Source organism: Tachyglossus aculeatus, chromosome 8 (assembly GCF_015852505.1).
Source record: "Tachyglossus aculeatus isolate mTacAcu1 chromosome 8, mTacAcu1.pri, whole genome shotgun sequence".
NCBI classification, from domain to species: domain Eukaryota; kingdom Metazoa; phylum Chordata; class Mammalia; order Monotremata; family Tachyglossidae; genus Tachyglossus; species Tachyglossus aculeatus.
The window spans coordinates 37,369,951-37,396,225 of NC_052073.1; the positions used below are offsets into that span (position 1 = coordinate 37,369,951).

At 51.2% G+C, this 26,275-nt stretch overlaps 1 protein-coding gene across 1 annotated transcript in view; it reads left to right on the plus strand.

Annotated features, from left to right (window-relative positions):
- Window positions 1-15,284, plus strand: part of TGM2 (transglutaminase 2) — a 54,507-nt gene extending 39,223 nt beyond the window's left edge. The window contains exons 10-13 of the mRNA XM_038750571.1: window positions 2,415-2,687; window positions 7,846-8,006; window positions 12,753-12,889; window positions 14,363-15,284. Coding sequence (XP_038606499.1) covers window positions 2,415-2,687; window positions 7,846-8,006; window positions 12,753-12,889; window positions 14,363-14,519 — 728 coding nt within the window. The 3' untranslated portion in view covers window positions 14,520-15,284. The remainder of the gene's footprint in view (window positions 1-2,414; window positions 2,688-7,845; window positions 8,007-12,752; window positions 12,890-14,362) is intronic.
- Window positions 15,285-26,275: the final 10,991 nt, after the last annotated feature.

Sequence of the window (26,275 nt, forward strand, 5' to 3'; positions counted from 1 at the left end):
TGCACTGTACTAAGCGCTTGGGAAGTCCAAGTTGGCAACATATAGAGACGGTCCCTACCCAACAGTGGGCTCACAGGCTAAAAGGGGGAGACAGGGAACAAAACCAAACATACCAACAAAATAAAATAACCATCATGATAACGGCGTTTATAAGCGCCTAGTACGTGCCGAACACTGTTCTAAGCGCGGGGTAACAATAATAATGGCATTTGTTCATCCTCATAAATCATCAATCGTATTTATTGAGCGCTTACTGTGTGCAGTGCACTGTACTAAGCGCTTGGGAAGTCCAAGTTGGCAACATATAGAGACGGTCCCTACCCAACAGCGGGCTCACAGTCTCAAAGGGGGAGACAGAGAACAAAACCAAACATACCAACAAAATAAAATAACCATCATGATAACGGCGTTTATAAGCGCCTAGTACGTGCCAAACACTGTTCTAAGCGCGGGGTAACAATAATAATGGCATTTGTTCATCCTCATCAATCATCAATCGTATTTATTGAGCGCTTACTGTGTGCAGTGCACTGTACTAAGCGCTTGGGAAGTCCAAGTTGGCAACATATAGAGACGGTCCCTACCCAACAGTGGGCTCACAGGCTAAAAGGGGGAGACAGAGAACAAAACCAAACATACCAACAAAATAAAATTATCATCATAATAACAGCGTTTATAAGCACTTAGTACGTGCCAAACACTGTTCTAAGCATGGGGTAACAATAATAATGGCATTTGTTCATCCTCATCAATCATCAATCGTATTTATTGAGCGCTTACTGTGTGCAGTGCACTGTACTAAGCGCTTGGGAAGTCCAAGTTGGCAACACATAGAGACGGTCCCTACCCAACAGTGGGCTCACAGGCTCAAAGGGGGAGACAGAGAACAAAACCAAACATACCAACAAAATAAAATAAATAGAATAGATATGTACAAGATAAATAAATAAATAGAGTAATAGTAGTAATTTGTTAAGCGCTTACTATGTGCAAAGCACCCTTCTAAGCACTGGAGAGGGATACAAGGTGATCAGGTTGCCCCACTGGGGGCTCACAGTCCCCATTTTACAGTTGAGGGAACTGAGGCACGGAGAAGCCATGTGACTTGTCCACAGTTGGTGGAGCCGGGAGCTGGGGTAGATACAAAGTAATCAATTTGCCCCACGTGGGGCTCACAGACTTCATCCCCATTTTACAGATGAGGGAACCGAGAAGCGGAGTGACTTGCCCAAAGTCGCCCAGCTGACAAGTGGCGGAGCCGGGATTTGAACCCACGACCTCTGACTCATTCATTCAATCGTATTTATTGAGCGCTTACTGTGTGCAGAGCACTGGACTAAGCGCTTGGGAAGTCCAAGTTGGCAACATAGAGACACGGTCCCTACCCAACAGCGGGCTCACGGTCTGGAAGGGGGAGACAGACAATAAAACAAAACCTATTAACAAAATAAAATAAATAGAATAAATATGTACAAGTAAAATAAGTAAATAGAGTAACAAATCTGTACAAACATATATACAGGTGATGTGGGGAGGGGAAGGAAGTAAGGTGGGGGGGATGAGGAGGGGGAGGACTTTGAGCAAGTCGCTTCACTTCTCTGGGCCTCAGCTACTTCATCTGTAAAATGGGGATTAAGATTTTGAGCCCTCCATGGGACAACCTGATCACCTTGTAACCGCTCCAATGCTTAGAACAGTGCTTTGCACATAGTAAGTGCCTAATAAATGCTATTATTATTATTATTATCCCCCCGACCCTACCTCCTTCCCCTCCCCACAGCACCTGTATATAGCACTTCACTTCTCTGTGCCTCAGTTCCCTCATCTGTCAAATGGGGATTAAGACTGTGAGCCCCACGTGGGACAACCTGATCACCTTGTAACCGCTCCAGTGCTTAGAACAGTGCTTTGCACATAGTAAGTGCCTAATAAATGCTATTATTATTATTATTATTATTATCCCCCCCACCCTACCTCCTTCCCCTCCCCACAGCACCTGTATATAGCACTTCACTTCTCTGTGCCTCAGTTCCCTCATCTGTCAAATGGGGATTAAGACTGTGAGCCCCACGTGGGACAACCTGATCACCTTGTAACCGCTCCAGTGCTTAGAACAGTGCTTTGCACATAGTAAGCACCTAATAAATGCTATTATTATTATTATTATTATTATTATTATTATTATCCCCCCCACCCTACCTCCTTCCCCTCCCCACAGCACCTGTATATAGCACTTCACTTCTCTGTGCCTCAGTTCCCTCATCTGTCAAATGAGGATGAAGACTGTGAGCCCCCCGTGGGACAACCCGATCACCTTGTAACCGCTCCAGTGCTTAGAACGGTGCTTTGCACATAGTAAGCGCTTAACAAATACCATCATCATCCTGAGAGTAGGCCCCGGGTGTCCTCCGCAGGGTCAGACGAGGAGAGGGAGGCGTTCCGCAAAGCCGACCGGCAGCTGGCGGAGCCGGAGCCGGAGCAGGCGAGCGTGTCCGTGAGGATCAAGGGGTCCGAGCACATGGACAAGGGCAGCGACTTCGACGTGTCGGCCCTGGTGACCAACGGCACCGACGGAGAACTGCACGCCCGCCTCCGCCTCTGCGCTCGCACCATCTCCTACAACGGCATCCTCGGGGCGCCCTGCGGCTTCATCGACCTGCAAGACTTCAGTCTCCCCGCCGGCACCGGTAATAATCATCATCATAATAATGATAACCCTTCAAAGCCTTCTAGACGTGACTTGCCTTCCTTTTAGACTGTGAGCCCACTGTTGGGTAGGGACCGTCTCTATCTGTTGCCAACTTGGGCTTCCCAAGTGCTTAGTATGGTGCTCTGCACACAGTAAGCGCTCAATAAAGACGATTGAATGAATGAAAGCCCTACTGAGAGCACACCTCCTCCAAGAGGCCTTCCCACACTGAGCCCCCTTTTTCCTCTCCTCCTCCCCATCCCCATCTTGAGAAGCAGCGTGGCTCAGTGGAAAGAGCCCGGGCTTTGGAGTCAGAGGTCGTGGGTTCAAATCCCAGCTCCGCCACTTGTCGGCTGTGTGACTTTGGGCAAGTCACTTCACTTCTCTGGGCCTCAGCTACCTCATCTGTAAAATGGGGATGAAGACTTTGAGCCCCCCGTGGGACAACTTGATCACCTTGTAACCTCTCCAATGCTTAGAACAGTGCTTTGCACATAGTAAGCACTTAATAAATGCTACCATTATTATTATTATCCCCCCAACCCTACCTCCTTCCCCTCCCCACAGCACTTGTATATATGTTTGTACAGATCTATCACTCTATTTATTTGACTTGTACAGATTGACTATTCTATTTATTGTGTTGATTCATTCATTCATTCATTCAATCGTATTTATTGAGCACTTACTGTGTGCAGAGCACTGTACTAAGCGCTTGAGAAGTACAAGTTGGCAACATATAGAGACGGTCCCTACCCAACAACAGGCTCACAGTCTAGAATGGGGAGTAATGATGTGCATTTTTAGCTTTAATTCTCTTTGTTCTGACGATTTGACACCCGTCCACATCAATCAATCAATCAATTGTATTTATTGAGCGCTTACTGTGTGCAGAGCACTGTACTAAGCGCTTGGGAAGTACAAGTTGGCAACATATGTTTTGTTTCATTGTCCGTCTCCCCCTTCTAGACTGTGAGCCTGCTGTTGGGTAGGGACCGTCTCTAGATGTTGCCGACTTGGACTTCTCAAGCGCTTAGTCGAGTGCTCTGCACACAGTAAGCGCTCAATAAATATGATTGAACGAATGAATGATACCGATAATAATAATCATTCATTCACTCAATCGTATGAATGAATGAAGAAGCAGTGTGGCTCAGTGGAAAGAGCCCAGGCTTTGGAGTCAGTGATCATGGGCTCAAATCCCGGCTCCGTCAATTGTCAGCTGTGTGACTTCGGGCAAGTCCCTTCACTTCTCTGGGCCTCCAGTTCCCTCATCGGGAAAATGGGGATTGAGACTGTGAGCCCCCTGTGGGACAACCTGATCACCTTGTAACCTCCCCAGTGCTTAGAACAGTGCTTTGCACATAGTAAGCGCTAAATAAATGCCATCATTGTTATTATTATTATTATTTATTGAGCGCTTACTGTGTGCAGAGCACTGGACTAAGCACTTGGGAAGTACAAATTGGCAACATATAGAGATGTTCCCTACCCAACAACGGGTTCACAGTCTAGGAGGGGGAGACAGACAACAAAACAAAACAAGGAGACAGGCGTCAATACCTTCAGAATAAATAGAATTATAGCTATATACACATCATTAATAAAATTGAGTAGTAAATATGTACAAATAAAATAGAGTAATAAATACGTATAAATATATAATAATATAATAAGCCAGGTGTTTGGTAAGCACTTATTATGTACCGGGCATTCTACTAAGTGCTGGGGTGGAATAATTAGGGAATTTGGGAAGCACTTACTATGTGCCAAGCAAGTCGGGTTGGACGCAGTCCCTGTCCCACGTGAGACTCACAGTCTCCATCCCCATTTGTCAGATGAGGGAACTGAGGCCCAGAGAAGTGAAGTGACTGGCCCAAGGTCATATATACACCCCCCAACTTCCCCCTCTAACGCCAACCTTCTCGCTGTTCCTTGATCTCATCCATCTCCTCTTCCTCTTTCTCCTCCTCCTCCCAATCCTCCTACTCTTTCTCTGCCTCCTCTTCTTCCCTCCTCTCCTTCTTCTCCTCTTCTTCCTCCTCCCCCTTTACCCTCTTCCCCCTCCTCCCTCTCTTCCTCCTCCTCTTCCCCTCCTCCCCCTCTTCTTCCCCCTCCACCTCCTCCTCTTCCTCCTCCTTCTCCTCCACCCCCTCTTCCCCTTCTTCCACCTCTTTTCCCTCCTCCTCCTTCTCCTCCTCCTCCTCCTCCCCCCCTCTTCCCCTTTGTCCTCCTATTTTCCCTCCTGCTCCTTCTCCTCCTCTTCTTCCTCCTCTCCCTCTTCCCCCTTCTCCTCCTCTTCTTTTCCCTCCTCCTCCTCCTCCTCCTTCTCCCCCTATTCCTCCTCCTCCTCCCCCTCTTCCTCTCCTCTTCTTTTCCCTCCTCCTCCTCCTCCTTCTCCCCCTATTCCTCCTCCTCCTCCCCCTCTTCCTCTCCTCCTCTTTTCCCTCCTCCTCCTTCTCCTCTTCTTACTCCTCTCCCCCTTCTCCTCCTCTTTTTCCCTCCTCCTCCTTCTCCTCCTCCTCCTCCCCCTCTTCTCCCTCCTCTTCTTTTCCCTCCTCCTCCTTCTCCTCCTCTTCTTCCTCCTCCTCCTCTTCTTTTCCCTTCTCCTCCTTCTCCTCCTCCTTTTCCTCCTCCTCCTTCTCCCCCTCTTCCCCCTTCTCCTCCTCTTTTCACTCCTCCTCCTTCTCCTCCTCCTCCCCCTCTTCCCTCTTCTCCTCCTCCTTTTCCTCCTCTTCCTCCTCCTCCTCCTCTCCCTCTCCCCCTCAGCAGAGCTTGATTCAGGGATTCGCCATGTATGGTATTAGTGACTTTGGGGATTGAATTTATGCTCAGCAGACCCTGCCACCCTCCTCCCCTCCCTTCCCAGCCTCCTCCACCGCCCAGGGAAGACCCAGGCCCAGGCCCCAGAGACCTTCTGGGTGGGGATGAGGGGGAGGGTCTGCAGGCCAGGCTGGGCCCTGGGGAAGCCACTGACAGCAGGAGGGAGAGATGAAGGAGGGGAGGGGTCTCTGACCCATCTCTGGGGGCTCAGAGAGCTCAGCCTGGGTCTGAGGAGGGCAGCTCTGGGGACCCCTCAAAGCCAAGATCATCCCTGGACCAGAAGCCGGGTGACCCCCACCCCTTGGCCGCACAGGATTTCCAGTGTCTTTAGGCCAAGTCCAACCGGGGTTGTTTTGAAACTGTGTGCTTTCTTGTGTAAATATTTTGGAAGGCCGGCCCAGGGCCCAGCCAAGGCTGGACGGGACATCAGGAGCTGGATGGACCGAGGCTGGCCAGCCGGAGGGCCCGGGAGGAGGGGACACCGGCCCTCTCCCTCCCCCGAGAGACAGCGGGCCAAAGTCCGTGGCGTTCTCTGCGCCTGACTCAGTCGGTCAGCCGGTCAGTCCTCTTTATTGAATGCTTACTATGTGCAGAGCACTGTACTAAGCGCTTGGAAGAGGACGACGGAACAATATTGGACTCTGAGGATGAAAGAGAACATTTGTAGAATGGGGGAGGGGGGTCTGCCTGGGGGAGACTTGGGGTTGGGGGGCGGACTGGGGGGCAGAGAGAGAGAGGTTGGAAACAGCTTGGCTTTAACCTCAATGAGGGGCACAAAACATGCTGTGGATTTCAATCAATCAATCAATAGTATTTATTGAACGCTCATTAGAGCCCACGGGGGACATGGACTGCATCCAACCTGATTAATTTGCATCTACTCCAGTGCTCAGAACAGTGCTTGACACATAGTAAGCACTTAATAAGTACCATTATTACTGTAATAATAATAGTAATTATTATTGTTATGTGTAGTGACTTGCCCAGGGAAATAGAGGCAGGGAAATAGAGGAGCCGGGATGACTCCCGGGCCTGGGCTCTAGCCACTAAGCCACACTGCTCCTCTCCCACCGTATCCCAGTTCACATTCTTTGCTCCTGTAACCCCAGTCTATTCTCTGTGCGCTGATCTTGTCTTTCTCACCCATGCCCTCTCTGGGCGAGGAACTCCCCCTTCACATCCTCTAGACTCTAAGCTCGTTGTGGGCAGAGAATGTGTCTATTTATTGTTGTATTGTACTCTCCCAAGCGCTTAGTACAGTGCTCTGCACACAGTAAGCTCTTAATAAATACGATTGAATGAATGAATGAATTAATTAATTAATAATAATAATAATGGTATTTGTTAAGCCCTTACTATGTGCTGGGCACTGTAATAATAAGAATGATGGTATTTGTTAAGCGCTTACTATGTGCAAAGCACTGTTCTAAGCGTGGGGAGGTTACAAAGTGATCAGGTGGTCCCCCGGGGGGCTCACAGTCTTCATCCCCATTTTCCAGATGAGGGAACTGAGGCCCAGAGGAGTGAAGTGACTTGCCCAAGGTCACACAGCTGACCATTGGCGGAGCTGGGATTTGAACCCATGACCTCTGACTCCAAAGCCCGGGCTCTTTCCACTGAGTCATGCTGCTAAGCGCTGGGGTGGATACAAGCAAATCGGTTTGGACACAGTCCCCGTCCCGGGGCTCACCGTCTTCATCCCCATTTTCCAGATGAGGTCACTGAGGCCCAGAGAAGTGAAGTGGCTCGCTCAAGGCCACACAGCAGACAAGTGGCGGAGCCGGGATTAGAACCCATGACCTTCTGACTCCCAGGCCGGTGGTCTATCCACTACATTGTGCTATATGTGCGGAGCACTGGACTGAACGCTTGGGAGAGTCCATTAGAGAAGCAGCGTGGCTCAGCGGAAAGAGCCCGGGCTTTGGAGTCAGAGGTCATGGGTTCAAATCCCGACTCCGCCGATTGTCAGCTGTGTGACTTTGGGCAAGTCACTTCACTTCTCTGGGCCTCAGTGACCTCATCTGGAAAATGGGGATGAAGACTGCGAGGCCCCCGTGGGACGACCTGATTACCTTGTATCTGCCCCAGTGCTTAGAACAGTGCTTTGCACATAGTAAGCGCTTAATAAATGCCATCATAATTATTATTATTATTAGTCCCCATTTGACAGATGAGGGAACTGAGGCACAGAGAAGTGACTTCCCAGTAAGGGCTCAATGCAGTCCATTGAGCGATTGAGACAGCCCGCTCCTGCAGGACAGGCCCGCCCGGCCCCCCGTTGTCTCCACGGGGGTCCGCGGCCCCTCACCCACACCGGCCCCCTCCCCTTCCAGACAAGATGGTCCCCCTGCGCATCCTCTACGATGAATACAGCCCCTACCTGACCGAATCCAACCTGATCAAAGTGGTGGCCCTCCTCTCCGAGCCCCAGAGCGACAGATACCTGATGGCCGAGAGGGACGTCTACCTCAAGAACCCGGACATCAGAGTCAGGGTAAGGCTCCCGGGGGGCAGCGGGGGAGGTGGGGGCGGAGAAGTCGCGGGGAGGGGGACCCTGGTAGCCGAGAGGGAAGGTCATCTCCAAAACCCAGAAGTCAGGGTCAGGATAAGGCCCTGGGGTGGGAAGAGGTGGGGGGCACAGCGGTAGGGAGTTTGGGCAAGTCACATCACTTCTCTGGGCCTCAGTTGCCTCATCTGTAAAATGGGGATTATGTCAGGGTCAGGATAAGGCCCTGGAGTGGGAGGAGGTGGGGGGCACAGCGGTAGGGAGTTTGGGCAAGTCACATCACTTCTCTGGGCCTCAATTGCCTCATCTGTAAAATGAGGATTAAGACTGTGAGCCCCCCGTGGGACAACCTGATCACCTTGTAATAATAATAATGGCATTTATTAAGCGCTTACTATGTGCAAAGCACTGTTCTAAGCGCTGGGGAGGTTACAAGGTGATTAGGTTGTCCCACGGGGGGCTCACTGTCTTCATCCCCATTTTCCAGATGAGGTAACTGAGGCCCAGAGAAGTGAAGTGACTTGCCCAAAGTCACCCAGCTGATGGGTGGAGGCGGGATTTGAACCCCTGAGCTCTGATTCCAAAGCCCGGGCTCTTTCCACTGAGCCACGCTGCTTCACCGTAACCACTGTACCCTCCCCAGCGCTTAGAACAGTGCTTTGCATATAGTAAGCGCTTAATGGGAAGCAGCGTGGCTCGGTGGAAAGAGCCCGGGCTTTGGAGCCAGAGGTCATCTGTTCAAATCCCGGCTCCGCCACTTGTCAGCTGTGTGACTTTGGGCAAGTCACTTCACTGCTCTGTGCCTCAGTTACCTCATCTGTAAAATGGGGATGAAGACTGTGAGCCCCACGTGGGACAACCTGATCACCTTGTAAACTCCCCAGCGCATAGAACAGTGCTTTGCACATAGTAAGCGCTTAATAAATGCCATTATTATTATTATTATTATTATTATTTGGGAGGGGGGCTCTGGTAGCAGAGACTGACGTTTACTTCAAGAACCCAGATGTTAGGGTCAGGGTAAGGCCCAGGCGTGGGGAAGGTGAGGCGGAGGGGCACAAAGCCACAGGAAGGGGGGCTCTGGGGGCCGAGAGGGACGCCTACCTTAAGAACCCGGATGTCAGGGTCAGGGTAAGGCTCTGAGGGCAGCAAGTTGGGGGCGAAGCCGTGGGGAGGGAGACCCTTGTAGTGGAGGGGGAAGTTTACCTCAAGAACCCAGATATCAGGGTCAGGGTAAGGCTCAGATGGCGGAAAGTTGGGGGCAAAGCCGAGGGGAAGGAGACCCTCATAGCAGAGGGGAAAGTTTACCTCAAGAACCCGGTTGTCAGGGTTGGGGTAAGGCCCAAGGGGTGGCAAGTTGGGGGCGAAGTCGTGGGGAGGGAGACCCTCGTAGCGGAGGGGGTAGTTTACCCCAAGAACCCGGATTTCAGGGTCGGGGTAAGGCCCAGGGAAAAGTGTGGGAGACAGAGCTGTGGGGAGGGGGTCACTGGTAGCAGAAATTGACGTTTACCTCAAGAAATCCAATGTCAAGGTCAGGGTAAGGCCCAGGGCGAGGGGGTGGGGGGCAAAACTGTGGGGAGTGGGGGGCCCTGGTAGCCAAGAGGAACATTTACCTCAAGAACTCGGATGTCAGGGTCAAGGTAAGGCTCAGAGGGTGGCAAGTTGGGGGTGAAGCCGTGGGGAGGGAGACCCTCATAGTGGAGGGGGAAGTTTACCTCAAGAACCCAGATGTCAGGGTCAGGGTAAGGCTCAGAGGGCGGCAAGTTGGGGACGAAGCCATGGGGAGGGAGACCCTCACGGAGGAGGGGGAAGTTTACCTCAAGAACCCGGTTGTCAGGATCAGGGTAAGGCCCAGGGGGTGGCAAGTTGGGGGCGAAGCCGTGGGGAGGGAGACCCTCGTAGCAGAGGGGGAAGTTTACCGCAAGAACCCAGATGTCAGGGTAAGGCCCAGGGGGTGGCAAGTTGGGGGTGAAGCCGTGGGGAGGGAGACCCTCGTAGAGGAGGGGCAAGTTTACCTCAAGAACACGGATTTCAGGGTCGGGATAAGGCCCAGGGAAAAGGGTGGGGGGCAGAGTCGTGGGGAGGGGGGCACTGGTATTCTGACATTTACCTCAAGAACCCCGATGTCAAGGTCAGGGTAAGGCCCAGGGCGAGGGGGTGGGGGGGCAAAACCGCAGGGAGTGGGGGTCCCTGGTAGCTGAGAGGAACTTTTATTCATTCATTCATTCAATTGTATTTATTGAGCGCTTACTGTGTGCAGAGCACTGTACTAAGCGCTTGGGAAGTCCAAGTCGGCAACATAGAGAGACGGTCCCTATCCAACAACGGGCTCACAGTCGAGAAGTACAGCCGCCCCCGTGACTCCAGAGGGGGATTAGGAGGGATTTGGGGGATTTCTGTCCAGATTTGATACACTCTTACCCACTCACATACCTCCTTTTACGCCCACCTCTACACATCCACACCCCCTTTTATTAATAATAATAATAATGGAATGCCATTGTTGAGCACCTACTATGCACAAAGCACTGTTCTAAGCGCTGGGGAGGATACGAGGTGATCAGGTTGTCCCACGGGGGGTTCACAGTCTTCATCCAATTGTCAGCTGTGTGACTTTGGGCAAGTCACTTAACTTTACCTCAAGAACCCGGATGTCGGGGTCAAGGTAAGGCCCTGGAAGAGTGGGGTGGGGGGCAGAGCCATGGGGAGGGGGGCATTGGAAGCAGAGACTGACGTTTACCTCAAGAAACCGAAAATCAAGGTCCGGGGAAGGCTCGGGGGCACGGAGAAGTGGGTGTCCGGGAGCTGAGCGAACAGATGTCCTCCTAGACGGTCGGCTCGTTGTGGGAAGGGAACCAGCTCGGTTGGGTTGGACTTTCCCTGGCACTTAGTACAGTGTTCTGCAATCAATCAATCAATCAATCTTATTTATTGAGTGCTTACTGTGTGCAGAGCACTGTACTAAGCGCTTGGTAAGTACAAGTACTGCACACAGTAAGTGCTCAATAACTAAAAAAAATAAATAAATAAATGAGAAGCAGTGTGGCCACACAGTAAGCGCTCAGTAAATAAATAAATAAATGAGAAGCAGCATGGCTCAGTGGAAAAGAGCCCGGGCTTTGGAGTCAGAGGTCATGGGTTCAAATCCCCGTTCTGCCAACTGTCAGCTGTGTGACTTTGGGCAAGTCACTTCACTTCTCCGGGCCTCAGTTCCCTCATCTGGAAAATGGGGATGAAGACTGTAAGCCCCCCGGGGGACAACCTGATCACCTTGTAACCTCCCCAGCGCTTAGAACAGTGCTTTGCACATAGTAAGTGCTTAATAAATGCCATAAAAAAATAAATAAATACCACCAATGAATTGCTGTATATTAATGTCTGTCTCCCCCTCTAGACCGCCAACTCGCTGGAGGCAAGGGACGTTTCTACCCAACTCTTTTGTATCGGACTCTCCCAAGGGCTTAGTACAGTGCTGTGCACACAGTAAGCGCTCAGTACATCCTACTGATGGAGTGATTGCAGGTTGGCCATCAGCAAGTTTCATCCTCTGAGCTCCACAGAGCACTGTACTAAGCGCCAGGGAGAGTACAATAGAGTTTGTAGATATAATAATAATAATAATAATGGCATTTATTAAGCGCTTACTGTGTGCAAAGCACTGTTCTAAGCGCTGGGAGGTTACAAGGTGATCAAGTTGCCCCACGGGGGGCTCACAGTCTTAATCCCCATTTTCCAGATGAGGTAACTGAGGCCCAGAGAAGTGAAGTGAGTTGCCCAAAGTCACACAGCTGACAATAAGCGGAGTCGGGATTTGAACCCATGACCGTTGACTCCAAAGCCCGGGCTCTTTCCACTGAGCCACACTGCTTCTCTGTCCTCAAGAAGCTGATGGTCTACTGTGTGCAGAGCACTGCACTAAGTGCCTGGGAGCGTCCAATAGCTTTAGTAGATACTATCCCTGCCTTCAAGCAGCTGAGGGTCTACTATGCGCATAACACTGAACTCAGCACCTAGGAGTGACACGATCTCTGCTCTCAAGGAGCTGACAGTCTAGCGTGAAGGATGCACAAGAAACGTACAGAGGAGGAAGGGACCGGGAGAGATGGTCTGGAATCCCAACTCCATCACTTGTCTGCTGTGTGACCTTGGGCCAGTCACTTCCTTTCTCTTAGAGAAGCAGCGTGCTTTGCACATAGTAAGCGCTTAATAAATGCCACCATTATTATAGAGCCCGGGGCCTGGAGTCGGAAGGCCCTAGGTTCTCATCCTGGCTCTGCCACTTGTCTGCTGGGTGACTTTGGGCAAGGCACTTCACTTCTCTGTGCCTCAGTTCCCTCATCTGTAAAATAGGGATTGATTGTGAGCCCCCCCCAGAGGGACAACCTGATCACCTTGTATCCTCCCCAGCGCTTAGAACAGTGCTTTGCACATAGTAAGCGCTTAATAAATGCCATCATCATCATCAACTCGGGCGAGTTGCTTCACTTCTCTGTTCCTTCATCTGCGAAATGGGGATGAAGACTGTGAGCCCCATGCGGGACAGGGACTGTGTCCGACCCGATTGGCTTGTATCCACCCCAGCGCTTAGTACAGTGCCCGGCACATAGTAAGCACTCAACAGATACCACAATTATTATCAGTAGTGTTATTATTAGGGGCGGGGGTGGACCGGGGGTGGGGGGGAGACGGTCCTTGGGGGCCAGGGGCTCAGACTGGGTGTGCCGTCCATCCTAGATTCTGGGGGAGCCCAAGCAGTACGAGAAACTGGTGGCTGAAGTGTCTCTGAAAAACCCCCTGAAGACCCCCCTGCTGGACTGCTGTTTCACCCTGGAGGGAGCCGGACTCACCCTCGGTCAGCAGGTCATCCACCTGTAAGTCCCCCCAGTGGGAGGTCTAACCCAGCTCCCTCTTGCTGCAGGGCTAATTCATTCATTCATTCATTCAATCGTATTTATTGAGCGCTTACTGTGTGCAGAGCACTGGACTAAGCCAAGGAGCTGACGATTCCTGAAAAATCGGGGAGTCCTTAGAGCTAGGATTGAGATAGGGTTTGGGGGTGGGGTCTCTGGGATCATCTTTACTCTCTCCCTCTCTCACATCTCCCTCCCTCTCTTTCTCTCTCTCCATTCCTCTCCCTTTTTCTTCTTCCTCTCTTTCTCTCTCTCCATTCCTCTCCCCTTTTCCTCTTCCTCTCTCTCAATCTCCTCTCTCCTTCCCTCTTTCTCTGTCCTTCCCCAATTTCTTCCTTTTTCCCTTACCCTTCTTCTTTCTTCCTTTCTCCCTCCCTCCCCCCCGTTTCTCTTTCTCTACCTCTCCCTCTGTCCTCCTTTCCCCTCCCTATCTCCCCATCTATCTCCCTCTTTCTCTCCGTTCCTTTTTCTCTCTCCCTCCTTCCTTTTTTCTCTCTGTCCTTTCTCTTTCTCTCTCCCTCCTTCTCCCTACCTCCCTTTCCCTCTCCCTCTATTTCTTTCTCTACGTCCCTTTCTTTCTTCCCCTTCCTCCCTCCCCATTTCTCCCCTCTGTCTCCCCACATCCCTTTCTCTTTCTCTCCCTCCCTCTCTTTTCTTATCTCTCCCTCCTTTTCTTTCCCTTCCACTTTCTCCCTTTCTCTCTCCCTCCTTCCCCCCCCCCTTTCTCTCCCTCTTCCTCCCTCCGTTTCCCCACCTCGCTCCCTCTTTCCCTTTCTCCCTTACTTTCTCCCCCCCCTTTCTTCCCACTTCCCGTGTCTCCCTCCCTCCCTCTCTCCCTCCTTCTCTCCCTCTCTCCCTCATCTTTCTCCCTTTCTTTTTCTCCCTCCTCTCTCCCTCTTTTCTTCCCTCCCTCCCTCTGTCTCCCCCGGTTTGTTTCTCTCCCTCCCTTTCTCCCCTTCCCTCCCACTTTCTCCCTTTCTTTCTCCCTCCCTCCCTCTCTTTCTCTCCCTCTTCCTCCCTCTGTTCCCCCACTTCGCTCCCCCTTTCCCCTTCTCTCTCCCTTACTTTCTCCCTCTCCCTCTTCCTTCCCACTTCCTGTGTCTCTCTCCTTCCCTCCCTTTCTCCCTCTCTCCGTGCTTCTCTCCCTCTCTCCCTCATCTTTCTCCCTTTCTTTTTCTCCCTCCTCTCTCCCTCTCTTTTTTCCCTCCCTCCCTCTGTCTCCCCCCACCCCATCTGTTTCTCTCCCTCCCGTTCTCCCCCTCCCTCCCACTTTCTCTGTCTCTTTCTCTCCCTCCCTTTCTCCTTTTCTCTCTCTCCCTCCCTTTCTCCTTTTCTCTCTCTCCCTCCTTCTCCCTCTTCCTCCATCCCTCCCTCCCTGTCTCTCTCCCTCTGTGTGTCTCTCCCCGGGGCCATCCCCGTCTCTCCCCTCCCTAGCCCGGACCCAGTGGCAGCGGGAGAAGAAGCCAAGGCACGCTTAGCCCTGTTCCCTCAGCAGTCAGGCCTGCGTAAGCTCGTGGTGGATTTTGAGAGTGACCTGCTGAAGGCCGTGAAGGGCTTCCGGAATGTGATCGTGGCTCCCGTGCCCAAGTGAGCCAGGCGGGGAGGGGAAAGGGCCACGAGGGTGGGTCCGGGGTCCCCCGCCGTCCTCCCTCATGCCCCCCACCGAAGCTCGGCCACCCAGAGACGACGCCAGGCCTCAGCAAGGCCTCCAGGCCTCAGAAACGCACGAAGCCTCTTTCTCACGAATCCTCTTTCTGGGCATCACCTGTCGCCCGCACTCTCTGCTGCCACACTGAGCCACCACACGGGACAAAGACTGACCGTTTGCCCCAGTTTGAACGGGCCCTTCCACCCGTTTTCCCCCCACCCCAATCCGGGCCACCTCCTCCTCTCAACCTCTGAGACCCATTGTCCACGCTCCTTGGACTCCTCCAAACCGACTCCCTGAGGTGTTTCACCTCAGGCCAACCCTCCTCTGGCTTCCATCTAGCCGGGCGGTGCCCACCGGGATTCCACCCTCACTGGGTCATGGGGTCCCGTCTTTCCCCCGTGACGTGCCCTCCGACCCAGGGCCCCTCAGAGGCCTAGGTGGGTGCCAGGCAGATAGCCAACCCAGCCCTAAAAATAAGCACCAGCCCACGGGACAGAGGCCAAATGAAGATCAGTCTGCCCCCGATAAGAAACAGCAAGTATTGCTTCCCTCCAACCGCCTCCTCTCCACTCAGTCCTGTTTGGCCTCAGTCTGTGGACCAGGAGTCAGGGTGGGTGAGGCTGGAGGGCGGGAGGACTTGCTTTAATTCATTCATTCATTCATTCATTCAATCATATTTATTGAGCACTTACTGTGTGCAGAGCACTGGACTAAGCGCTTGGGAAGTACAAGTTGGCAACATATAGAGACAGTCCATACCCAACAGCAGGCTCATAGTCTAGAAGGGGGAGACAGACAACAAAATAAAACATGTGGACAAGTGTCAAGTCATCAGAATAAATAGATCCTCCCTACACATGCTGTGCCAAGAGAAATCACATCCTCCCACCCCCCAACCCCAATTTCCAGCTCCAACAATGAGCTGGAGGATTTGCTAAAAGCTCTGTGGAGGCCCTGGGGTCGTGGAGAGGGCAGATTGACAGAGGGAGGCAGAGGAAATAGACAGACAGAGGAGGGAGAGACAGAGAGAGAAAGGAGGGAGACAGAGGGAGAGATAGAGAGACAGAGGGGTCCCTTCCCACACCCATTTTCCATGCCCTGGCACACACTTACGCATACACGCGCACTGACAAGCACACACTTCCACACCCCCCGCCCCCCCCCCCAAGTTCCCCACAATGTCCCAATGACCTTTCACCTGCAGACGCCCCTCAAATATTGATGCGGACAGTTCCCGCCCATTTTCCGGATCCTGGGGAACTGTGGGCTGGGGCCTAAAAGGATCCCAGGGAACCATGGGAGACAGCAGGGAGACCAGGAGGACCAGGTGTGAGGGGATGGAAGAGAATGAATGTCCCCCGGCAGAGGTGGTTGGGGGGAGAAGGACCCCCCCCAAAGACTGGTGGAGCCCCCGCTCTGCCCGCCCATCGTCTCAGACCCCCAAATCTGGGGAGCCGGGGCCCGGCGAGGGGAGGCCGCCTGCCGGTAGGAGAAAACCAGCCCCGATCCCTCAAGATCCAGATGTCATCCCGGAAAGCACCAAAGACTCCAAAGCAGCCCCCTCTTCCCTGCGGTCCCCCACCCCTGGGTCAGCTTCCTCAATGAGGAGGGGAGATCCCATGCCCAGTAGCCCTGGGGAGTTTTCTGTCGGTCACTCTGGGCATGGGGGTCCAGCGGGGGCCCAGAGGGTCCAGAGGGGGTCTGTCACCCTGCAGCCGCTGCAATAAAGAGCCGTGATCTTTCACTCGCACAAACGTCGGTGTCGATCGATGGACCGGTCGGTGGTATTTCGTTCATTTTAGCGACGTCACGAAGGTAGAACCGGCACGGCTTAGTCGTGGACTGGATATGTGGGTTGAACGAGAGAGAGGAGTCGAGGACCATGCCAAGGTTACGGGCTTGTGAGGCGGGAAAGATGGAGGTGCCGGGTTCAGGGATGGGAAAGGCAGGGGGAAGGCGGGGTCTGTTTGGGAAAATGCGGTTTGCTGTGTTTAGTTTGAGGCCACGGGAGGACATCCAAGTAGAGATGTCTCGGTGTCAGGAAGAAATATGAGACCGCAGAGAGGGAGAGTGATCGGAGCTGGAGATCTGGGTGTCATCCTCATACAGCAGCCAAGTGGTGGAGCCGGGATTAGAATAATAATAATAATAATGGCACTTATTAAGCGCTTACTAAGCGCACTGTACTAAGCGCACTGTTCTAAGCGCTGGGGAGGTTACAAGGTGATCGGGTTGTCCCAAAGGGGGGCTCACAGTCTTCACCCCATTTTCCAGATGAGGTCAATGAGGCCCAGAGAAGTGAAGTGACTTGCCCAAAGTCACCCAGCTGACAATTGGCGGAGCCGGGATTTGAACCCACGACCTCTGACTCCAAAGCCCGTGCTCTTTTCCACTGAGCCACACTGCTTCTCATTTATTTATTGAGCGCTTACTGTGTGCAGAACACTGTACTAAGCGCCAGGGAAAGTCCAACCCAACTGAGCTGGTTCCCATCCCACAACGAGCCGAGCTCTTTTCCACTGAGCCACGCCGCTTCTAATTTAGAACCCACGTTCTCTGACCACCCCCAGGCCCAGGGTCTTTCCAGGCTGTTTCTCTGTTATCGTTAGTCAGGAGACGGAGAGACGGTGACTTCGATTCCGCCGAGCCCTCGGCCTTCTCAGAACGGCTCTCCGCCCTCCCCCTCACCCACTCCGGCCCCCGATTTCCTGCGTCAGGCCCCGGTCAGGGAGCGGATGCCCACATTCTTCGCAATCTCACTTCCCTTCGGGGCGGTCTGGCAGGAAAGCCGGGATTCCTGGCCTGGTCTTCCAAAACCCTCCAGAATCCTCCCCTGGGCTTTGAAGGCCCTCTGAGATCAATCGGCGATCAATACATCCATCCGCGGAGCCGGCGGCTGTCCTCCCGGACCCCCGAGTGGCCTCCCTCCGTGACTGCCCTAAAATAATGACGGTGCTATCTGTTAAGCGTTCCCTCTGTGCCGGGCACTGTACTAAGCACTGGGGAAGACCCAGTCTTAATCCCTTTTTTACGGGGCTGTCATCCTTAATCCCTTTTTTACGGATGAGGGAACTGAGCCATGGAGAAGTGACCTGACTTGCCCAGAGTCGTTGCTATTTGTTAAGCGCTTACAACATGCCAGGCACTGTGCTAATCATTGGGGGAGATCCAACTTCATTGGGTTGGACACGGTCCCTGTCCCATGGAAGACTCACAGTCTTCCCTTTTTTGAATCTCCATTTTGCAGATTCATTCATTCAATCATATTTATTGAGTGCTTACTGTGTGCACAGCACTGTACTAAGCGCTTGGGAAGTACAAGTTGGCAACATATAGAGATGGTCCCGACCCAACAGCGGGCTCACAGTCTAGAAGATGAGGAGGAGGAGGGGGACGATGGTATTTGTTAAGCGCTTACTATGTGCGAACTGAGGGGAACTGAGGCACGGAGAAGTCAAGTGACTTGCCCAAGGTCAAGCAGCTGACAGGTGGAGGAGGTGGGATTAGAACCCAGATCCTTACCACTCCTAGATCCCGGCTCTATCCATTGGGTCACGCTGCTTTTTTAAAAAATTGTATGACATTTGATGATGATGATGATGGCATTTATTAAGCGCTTACTATGTGCAGAACACTGTTCTAAGCGCTGGGGAGGTTACAAGGTGATCAGGTTGTCCCACGGGGGGCTCACAGTCTTCATCCCCATTTTACAGATGCGGTAACTGAGGCCCAGAGAAGTTAAGTGTCTTGTCCAAAGTCACACAGCCGACTAGTGGCGGAGCCGGGATTTGTTAAGCGCTTACTATGTGCCAGGCACTGTACTGAGCGCCAGAGTAGGCACAGGCTCATCAGGTTGTACACGGTCCCTGTCCCACTTGGGGTTCGCAGTCTTAATCCCCATTTTACAGATGAAGTAACTGAGGCCCAGCGGAGGGAAATGACTCACCCAAGCTCACAGAGCAGACATGTGGCGGAGCTGGAATTAGAACCCAGGTCCTTCTGACTCCTAGGCCTGGGCTCTACCCACTCAACCACGCTGCTTCCCTAGTATATAACAGAGTTAGTAGACACAGTCCCTGCCCACAATGAGCTGACAGTCTAGGCGGGGGAGACTGTTCAGTGGAAAAGAGCCTGGGCTTTGGAGTCAGAAGTCATGGGTTCTAATCCCGACTCTGCCAATTGTCAGCTGTGTGACTTTGGGCACGTCACTTCACTTCTCTGTGCCTCAGTTACCTCACCTGTCAAATGACGATGAAGACTGTGAGCCCCACGTGGGACAACTTGATCAGCTTGTATCCCCCCCAGCGCTTTGAACAGTGCTCTGCACATAGTAAGCGCTTAACAAATGTCAACATTATTATTATTATTATTATTATTATTTATACATTCAATCTTATTTATTGAGCACTTACTATGTGCAGAGCACTGTACTAAGCACTTGGAAAGTACAATTCAGCAACAGATAGAGACGATCCCTACCCAACAACGGGCTCACAGTCTAGAAGGGGGAGGCAGAGAACAAAACAAAACAAGGAGACGGGTGTCAATACCATCTAAATAGATAAATAGAATTAGAGCTATATACACATCATTAATAAAAATAAATAGAGTAATAAATTTGTACAAATATACACACCATTACTATTATGTAGGACAGGGTTAGCTTCTATCTCCCTCAGCGCTTAGAGCAGTGCCTGGCACGTCTTCTAGACTGTGAGCCCACTGTTGGGTAGGGACCACCTCTATACGTTGCCAACTTGTACTTCCCAAGAGCTTAGTCCAGTGCTCTGCACACAGTAAGCGCTCAATAAATACGATTGAATGAATGAATGAATGAACAAGTGCTTAACAAATACCACAATTTTTTTAAATGGCATTTATTAAGCGCTTACTATGGGCAAAGCACTGTTCTAAGTGCCGGGGAAGTTACAAGGTGATCAGGTTGTCCCACGGGGGGCTCACGGTCTTAATCCCCATTTTACAGATGAGGGAACTGAGGCCCAGAGAAGTTAAGTGATTTGCCCAAAGTCACACAGCTGACAAGTGGTGGAGCAGGGATTTGAACCCATGACCTCTGACTCCAAAGCCCGGGCTCCTTCCGCTGAGCCACGCTGCTTCTCAATTGTGATTGTTATTGTGTGAGCCCACTGTTGGGTAGGGACCGTCTCTCTATGTTGCCAACTTGTACTTCCCAAGCGCTTAGTCCAGTGCTCTGCACACAGTAAGCGCTCAATAAATACGATTGATTGATTGATTGATAGGGACCGTCTCTCTATGTTGCCAACTTGTACTTCCCAAGCACTTAGTCCAGTGCTCTGCACACAGTAAGTGCTCAATAAATACGACTGAATGAATGAATGAATGAATGAATGTGGGATGTGGACTGTGTCTAATCTGGATTCGCTTCTACCTCCCTAAGCGTTTAGAACAGTGCCTGGCACATAGAAAGCACTCAACAAATGCCATAAAAAAAACGGGTGACGCAGAAGGGAAAGGGAGGAGGGAGAGATAAGGCCTTAGTCGGGTTCCTGGAGGAGATGGGATTTTAATAAGGCTGTTTTTCCCTTCCCTTCCCTTCATCATCATCATCAATCGTATTTATTGAGCGCTTACTATGTGCACAGCACTGTACTAAGCGCTTGGGAAGTACAAATTGGCAACACATAGAGACAGTCCCTACCCAACAGTGGGCTCACAGTCTAAAAGGGGGAGACAGAGAATAAAACCAAACATACTCAGCCCCCTCCAACCGTGGAGGTGCCCCCTCCCACGCCATTTTGGGAATTTCCCCTCTCAATCCCCCTCCCTTTCACCCTCTTTCAACAGCAAAACTAAGAAAACAAGGAGAAATTCTGGGATTAGGGCCAAAAGTAACAGAGCGGAGACCCTCTTATCAGGGGCCATGGATCACCCCCCTCCAAACACGAACTGCATAAATGAGATTCCACATTCCAGATGGGTCCAGGTGTTGACCTGCTTCAGGAAATGGCCGGCCGACCCCCGGCGTCCTGAGAATAAGAGTTCCCGGCCCAGGAGGGCAGAGGACCTGGGTTCGAATTACGGCTCCGCCGCTGGTCTGCTGTGAAGAGAAGTCACTTCTCTTCGAGAATAATAATATAAGAAGAATAATGGCATTAAGCGCTTACTATGTGCAAAGCACTGTTCTAAGCGCTGGGGAGGTTACAAGGTGATCAGGTTGTCCCACGGAGGGCTCACAGTCTTCATCCCCATTTGACAGATGAGGGAACTGAGGCCCAGAGAAGTGAAGCGACACAGTTGACAATTGGCGGAGCCGGGATTTGAACCCATGACCTGTGACTCCAAAGCCCGGGCTCTTTCCACTGAGCCACGTTGCCAAGCAGCATGGCCTAGAGGAAAGAACCCAGGCCCAGGAATGAGAGGACCTGGGTTCTAATCCTGACTTTTCCCGTTCCCGTCTCCCCAACTTTTAGCCATCCCCCCGAAAAAACTTTCGGATAAGCTAAGCACTCGAGTTCTCACCCCCACAGTACAAACCTTTGAGCCCGGGCTTTGGAGTCAGAGGTCATGGGTTCAAATCCCAGCTCTGCCAATTGTCAGCTGTGTGACTTCGGGCAAGTCACTTAACTTCTCTGTGCCTCAGTTCCCTCCTCTGTAAAATGGGGATTAAGACTGTGAGCCCCCCCGTGGGCCTACCTGATCACCTTGTAACCTCCCCAGCGCTTAGAACAGTGCTTTGCACATAGTAAGCGCTTAATAAATGCCATTATTATTATTATACTTTTTTTTAATTCACTGGCATTTGTTAATGATGATGATGATGGCATTTGTTAAGCGCTTACTATGTGCAAAGCACTGTTCTAAGCGCTGGGGAGGTTACAAGGTGATCAGGTTGTCCCACGGGGGGCTCACAGTCCTCATCCCCATCGGTTTGAGCGACACTCGTGTGCAGACACACAAGAATAGAGTGCACACGAACACAGAGATCAAAACCAGCTCTTTGTGCTCCATTTTATGGTTCATCCAGAGAGGAAAAATTCCTTGCTATCAACATTCCTCGTCTGGGAACACTGGAGCTGGAGGGCACGAGGCGATTCCGGCAATATGAGAGATAACGACTGAGACTGAGGCCGCTCCAGATACCAAATGACCGACAGACCCGATTAAATTTATTGTCTCCCCGGAGACATGTTTATTCCGAGCGAATGAGGTCAACCTTCAGCAGTTGGCAAAAGACAACAGGCCGAAATGATGGAGGCCGGGCCTGGGAGCCATAAGGACCCGAGTTCTAATCTAGACCCCGCCTTTTGTCTGCTGTGTGACCTTGGGCCAGTCACTTCACTTTTCTTAGATAAGCAGCAGTCTTTTAGACTGTGAGCCCACTGTTGGGTAGGGGCTGCCTCTATCTGTCGCCAACTTGTACTTCCCAAGCGCTTAGTACAGCGCTCTGCACACAGTAAGCGCTCAATAAATACGATTGATGATGATGAAGCAGCATGGCCTGGTGGTAGAGCCCGGGCCTGGATTCAGAAGGACCTGAGTTCTAATCCCAGCTCCGCCCCTTGTCTGCTGTGTGACCAATAATCATAATAAATGATGGCGTACAGAGAAGCAGCGTGGCTCAGTGGGAAGAGCCCGGGCTTTGGAGTCAGAGGTCATGGGTTCGAATGCCGGCTCCGCCACATGTCTGCTGTGTGACCTGGGGCAAGTCACTTCACTTCTCTGAGCCTCAGTCCCCTAATCTGTAAAACGGGGATTAAGACTGTGAGCCCCACGTGGGACAACCTGATCGCCTTGTGCCCTCCCCAGCGCTTAGAACAGTGCTTTGCACATAGTAAGCGCTTAACAAATGCCATTATTGTTATTATTATTATTCATTCATTCATTCAATTGTATTTATTGAGTGCTTACTGTGTGCAGAACACTGTACTAAGCGCTTGGGAAGTCCAAGTTGGCAACATATAGAGACAGTCCCTACCCAACAGTGGGCTCAAGTCTAGAAGGGGGAGACAGAGAACAAAACAAAACATTTTAACAAAATAAAATAAATAGAATATGTACAAATAAAATAAATAATTTGTTAAGCACTTACTACTACTATTAATAGTAATAATAATGGCATTTATTAAGCACTTACTATGTGCAAAGCACTGTTCTAAGCACTGGGGAGGTTACAAGGTGATCACATTGTCCCATGGTGGGCTCAGTCTTAATCCCATTTTACAGATGAGGTAACTGAGGCCCAGAGAAGTGAAGTGACTTGCCCAAAGTCACACAGCTGACAAGTGGCAGAGCCGGGATTTGAACCCACGACCTCTGACTCCCAAGCCCGGGCTCTTTCCACTGAGCCACGCTGCTTCTCTCCTTCTGACTCCCAGGCCGGGGCTCTAACCGCTAGACCACACTGCTTTTTTTATGGCATTTATTAAGCGCTTACTATGTGCAAAGCACCGTTCTAAGCACTGGGGAGGTTACAAGGTGATCAGGTTGTCCCACGGGGGGCTCACAGTCTTCATCCCCATTTTACAGATGAGGGAACTGAGGCACAGAGAAGTGAAGTGACTCGCCCAAAGTCACCCAGCTGACAATTGGCGGAGCTGGGATTTGAACCCATGACCTCTGACTCCAAAGCCTGGGCTCTTTTCCACTGAGCCACGCTGCTTCTCCAATAATAATAATAATACCATTATTATTGTAGTAATAATGGTACTTAGTAAGTGCTTCCTATGTGTCAAGCACTGTTCTAAGCACTGGAGTAGATACAAGTTAATCAAGCTGGACACAGTCCCTGTCCCCCGTGGGGCTCACACTCTTAATTATTATTATTATTATTATTCATTCATTCATTCAACTGTATTTATTGAGCGCTTACTGGGTGCAGAGCACTGTACTAAGCACTTGGGAAGTCCAAGTTGGCAACATATAGAGACGGCCCCTACCCAACAACGGTATTATTGAGAAGCAGCGTGGCTCAGTGGAAAGAACACCAGCTTTGGAGTCAGAGGTCGTGGGTTCAAATCCCTAATCCGCCAACTCGTCAGCTGGGTGACTTTGGGCGAGTCACTTCACTTCTCCGGGCCTCAGTTCCCTCATCTGGAAAATGGGGGTGAAGACTGTGAGCCCCCCGTGGGACCACCTGATCACCTTGTAACCTCCCCAGCGCTTAGAACAGTGCTTGGCACATAGTAAGCGCCTAACAAATGCCATTATTATTATTATTATTCTCTGAGCCTCAGCTCCCTCATCTCTAAAATGGGGATGAAGACTGTGAGCCCCCCGTGGGACCACCTGATCACCTTGTAACCTCCCCAGCGCTTAGAACAGTGCTTGGCACATAGTAAGCGCCTAATGAATGCCATTATTATTATTATTCTCTGAGCCTCAGTTCCCTCAACTGTAAAATGGGGATGAAGACTGTGAGCCCCCCGTGGGACCACCTGATCACCTTGTAACCTCCCCAGCGCTTAGAACAGTGCTTGGCACATATTAAGCGCCTAATAAATGCCATTATTATTATTATTATTCTCTGAGCCTCAGTTCCCTCATCTGTAAAATGGGGATTAAGACTGTGCGCCCCCCGTGGGACCACCTGATCACCTTGTAACCTCCCCAGCGCTTAGAACAGTGCTTGGCACATAGTAAGCGCCTAATGAATGCCATTATTATTATTATTCTCTGAGCCTCAGTTCCCTCAACTGTAAAATGGGGATGAAGACTGTGAGCCCCCCGTGGGACCACCTGATCACCTTGTAACCTCCCCAGTGCTTAGAACAGTGCTTGGCACATAGTAAGCGCCTAATAAATGCCATTATTATTATTATTATTCTCTGAGCCTCAGTTCCCTCATCTGTAAAATGAGGATTAAGACTGTGAGCCCCCCGTGGGACAACCTGATCACCTTGTAACCTCCCCAGCGCTTAGAACAGTGCTTTGCACATAGTAAGCGCATAATAAATACCATTACTATTATTATTATTATTATCCACTAAGCCGCGCTGCTTCTAGACACTTTTCCCTCATTTGCAAAAAGGGGATTCAACCCCTGCTCTCCCACCTACTTCAGACTGTGAGCCCCGCGTGGGACTTGATTATCTGGCCCAGCGCTTAGCGCAGTGCTTGGTACGTAATAAGCAACACTTCCCAGACACCATAATTCTTATTGCTGTTGGAGGAGCAAGGATAAGGATGAGCAGGCCGTCTTTTGAGGAAAATTGGAAGTCTTGTGAAATTAATAATACCTGTGGTATTTAAGTGTTCAAGAGGTAGGATTATGAGAAGCGGATGAGTTTGACACTCGGCTCCACCCGGGGCTCAAATTTTGGAAAGAGGGAGGACAGGTGGTGGATGCGAAAACCGCCGGGGAGGTGAAGTGACTCAGCCAAGGTCACCCAGAGGGCAGGTGGGATGAGAACCCAGGTCCTCTGCCTCCCAGTGACTTTCCCCTGCTCCCACAGCAGACAACTGTGACCATGGACAAGTCGCTTCACTTCTCTGGGCCTCAGTTTCCTCATCTTTAAAACGGGGATTAAGACTGTGAGCCCCACGGGCGACAGTCTCTGTATGTTGCCAACTTGGACTTCCCAAGCGCTTAGTACAGTGCTCTGCACACAGGAAGCGCTCGATAAATATGAATGAATGAACGAATGACAGGGACTGTGCCCAACCTGATTCATTCAATCATTTATTGAGCGCTTACTGTGTTGATCTTTGTTAAGCACTTACTATGTGCAAAGCACTGTTCTAAGCGCTGGGGAGGTTACAAGGTGATCAGGTTGTCCCACGGGGGGCTCACATTTTACAGGTGAGGGAACTGAGGCCCAGAGAAGTGAAGTGACTTGCCCAAAGTCACACAGCTGACAATTGGCGGAGCAGGGATTCGAACCCATGACCTCTGACTCCAAAGCCCGTGCTCTTTCCACTGAGCCACGCTACTGTGTGCAGAGCACTGTACTAAGCGCTTGGGAAGTCCAAGTTGGCAACAGATAGAGACGGTCCCTACCCAACAACGGGCTCACAGTCTAGAAGGGGGAGACAGACAACAAAACAAAACCTGATGATCTTGTCTAATTGTGGTAATAATCGTGGCATTTCTTAAGCGCTTATTATGCGCCAGGCACTGTTAGAAGCAGCGTGGCTCAGTGGAAAGAGCCCGGGCTTTGGAGTCAGAGGTCAGGGGTTCAAATCCCTGCTCCGCCAATTGTCAGCTGTGTGACTTTGGGCAAGTCACTTCACTTCTCTGGGCCTCAGTTCCCTCATTTGTAAAGTGGGGATGAAGACTGTGAGCCCCACGGGGGACAACCTGATCACCTTGTAACCTCCTCAGCGCTTAGAACAGTGCTTTGCACATAGTAAGTGCTTAACAAATACCATTATTATTATTATTATAATTATTATTCTAAGCACTGGAGTGGGCACAAGCAAATCATATTGGATGCCATCCCTAACCCACATGGGGCCCAGAACAGCGCTTGGCACATAGTAAGTGCTTAACAAATACCATGATTATTATTATTATTACTAATCCCCATTCTAAAGACAAAGCAGTGCAGCTCAGTGGAAAGAGCCCGGGCTTTGGAGTCAGAGGTCATGGGTTCAAATCCCGGCTCCGCCGCTTGTCAGCTGTGTGACTTTGGGCAAGTCACTTCACTTCTCTGAGCCTCAGTTACCTCATCTGTAAAATGGGGATGAAGACTGTGACACCCATGCGGGACAACCTA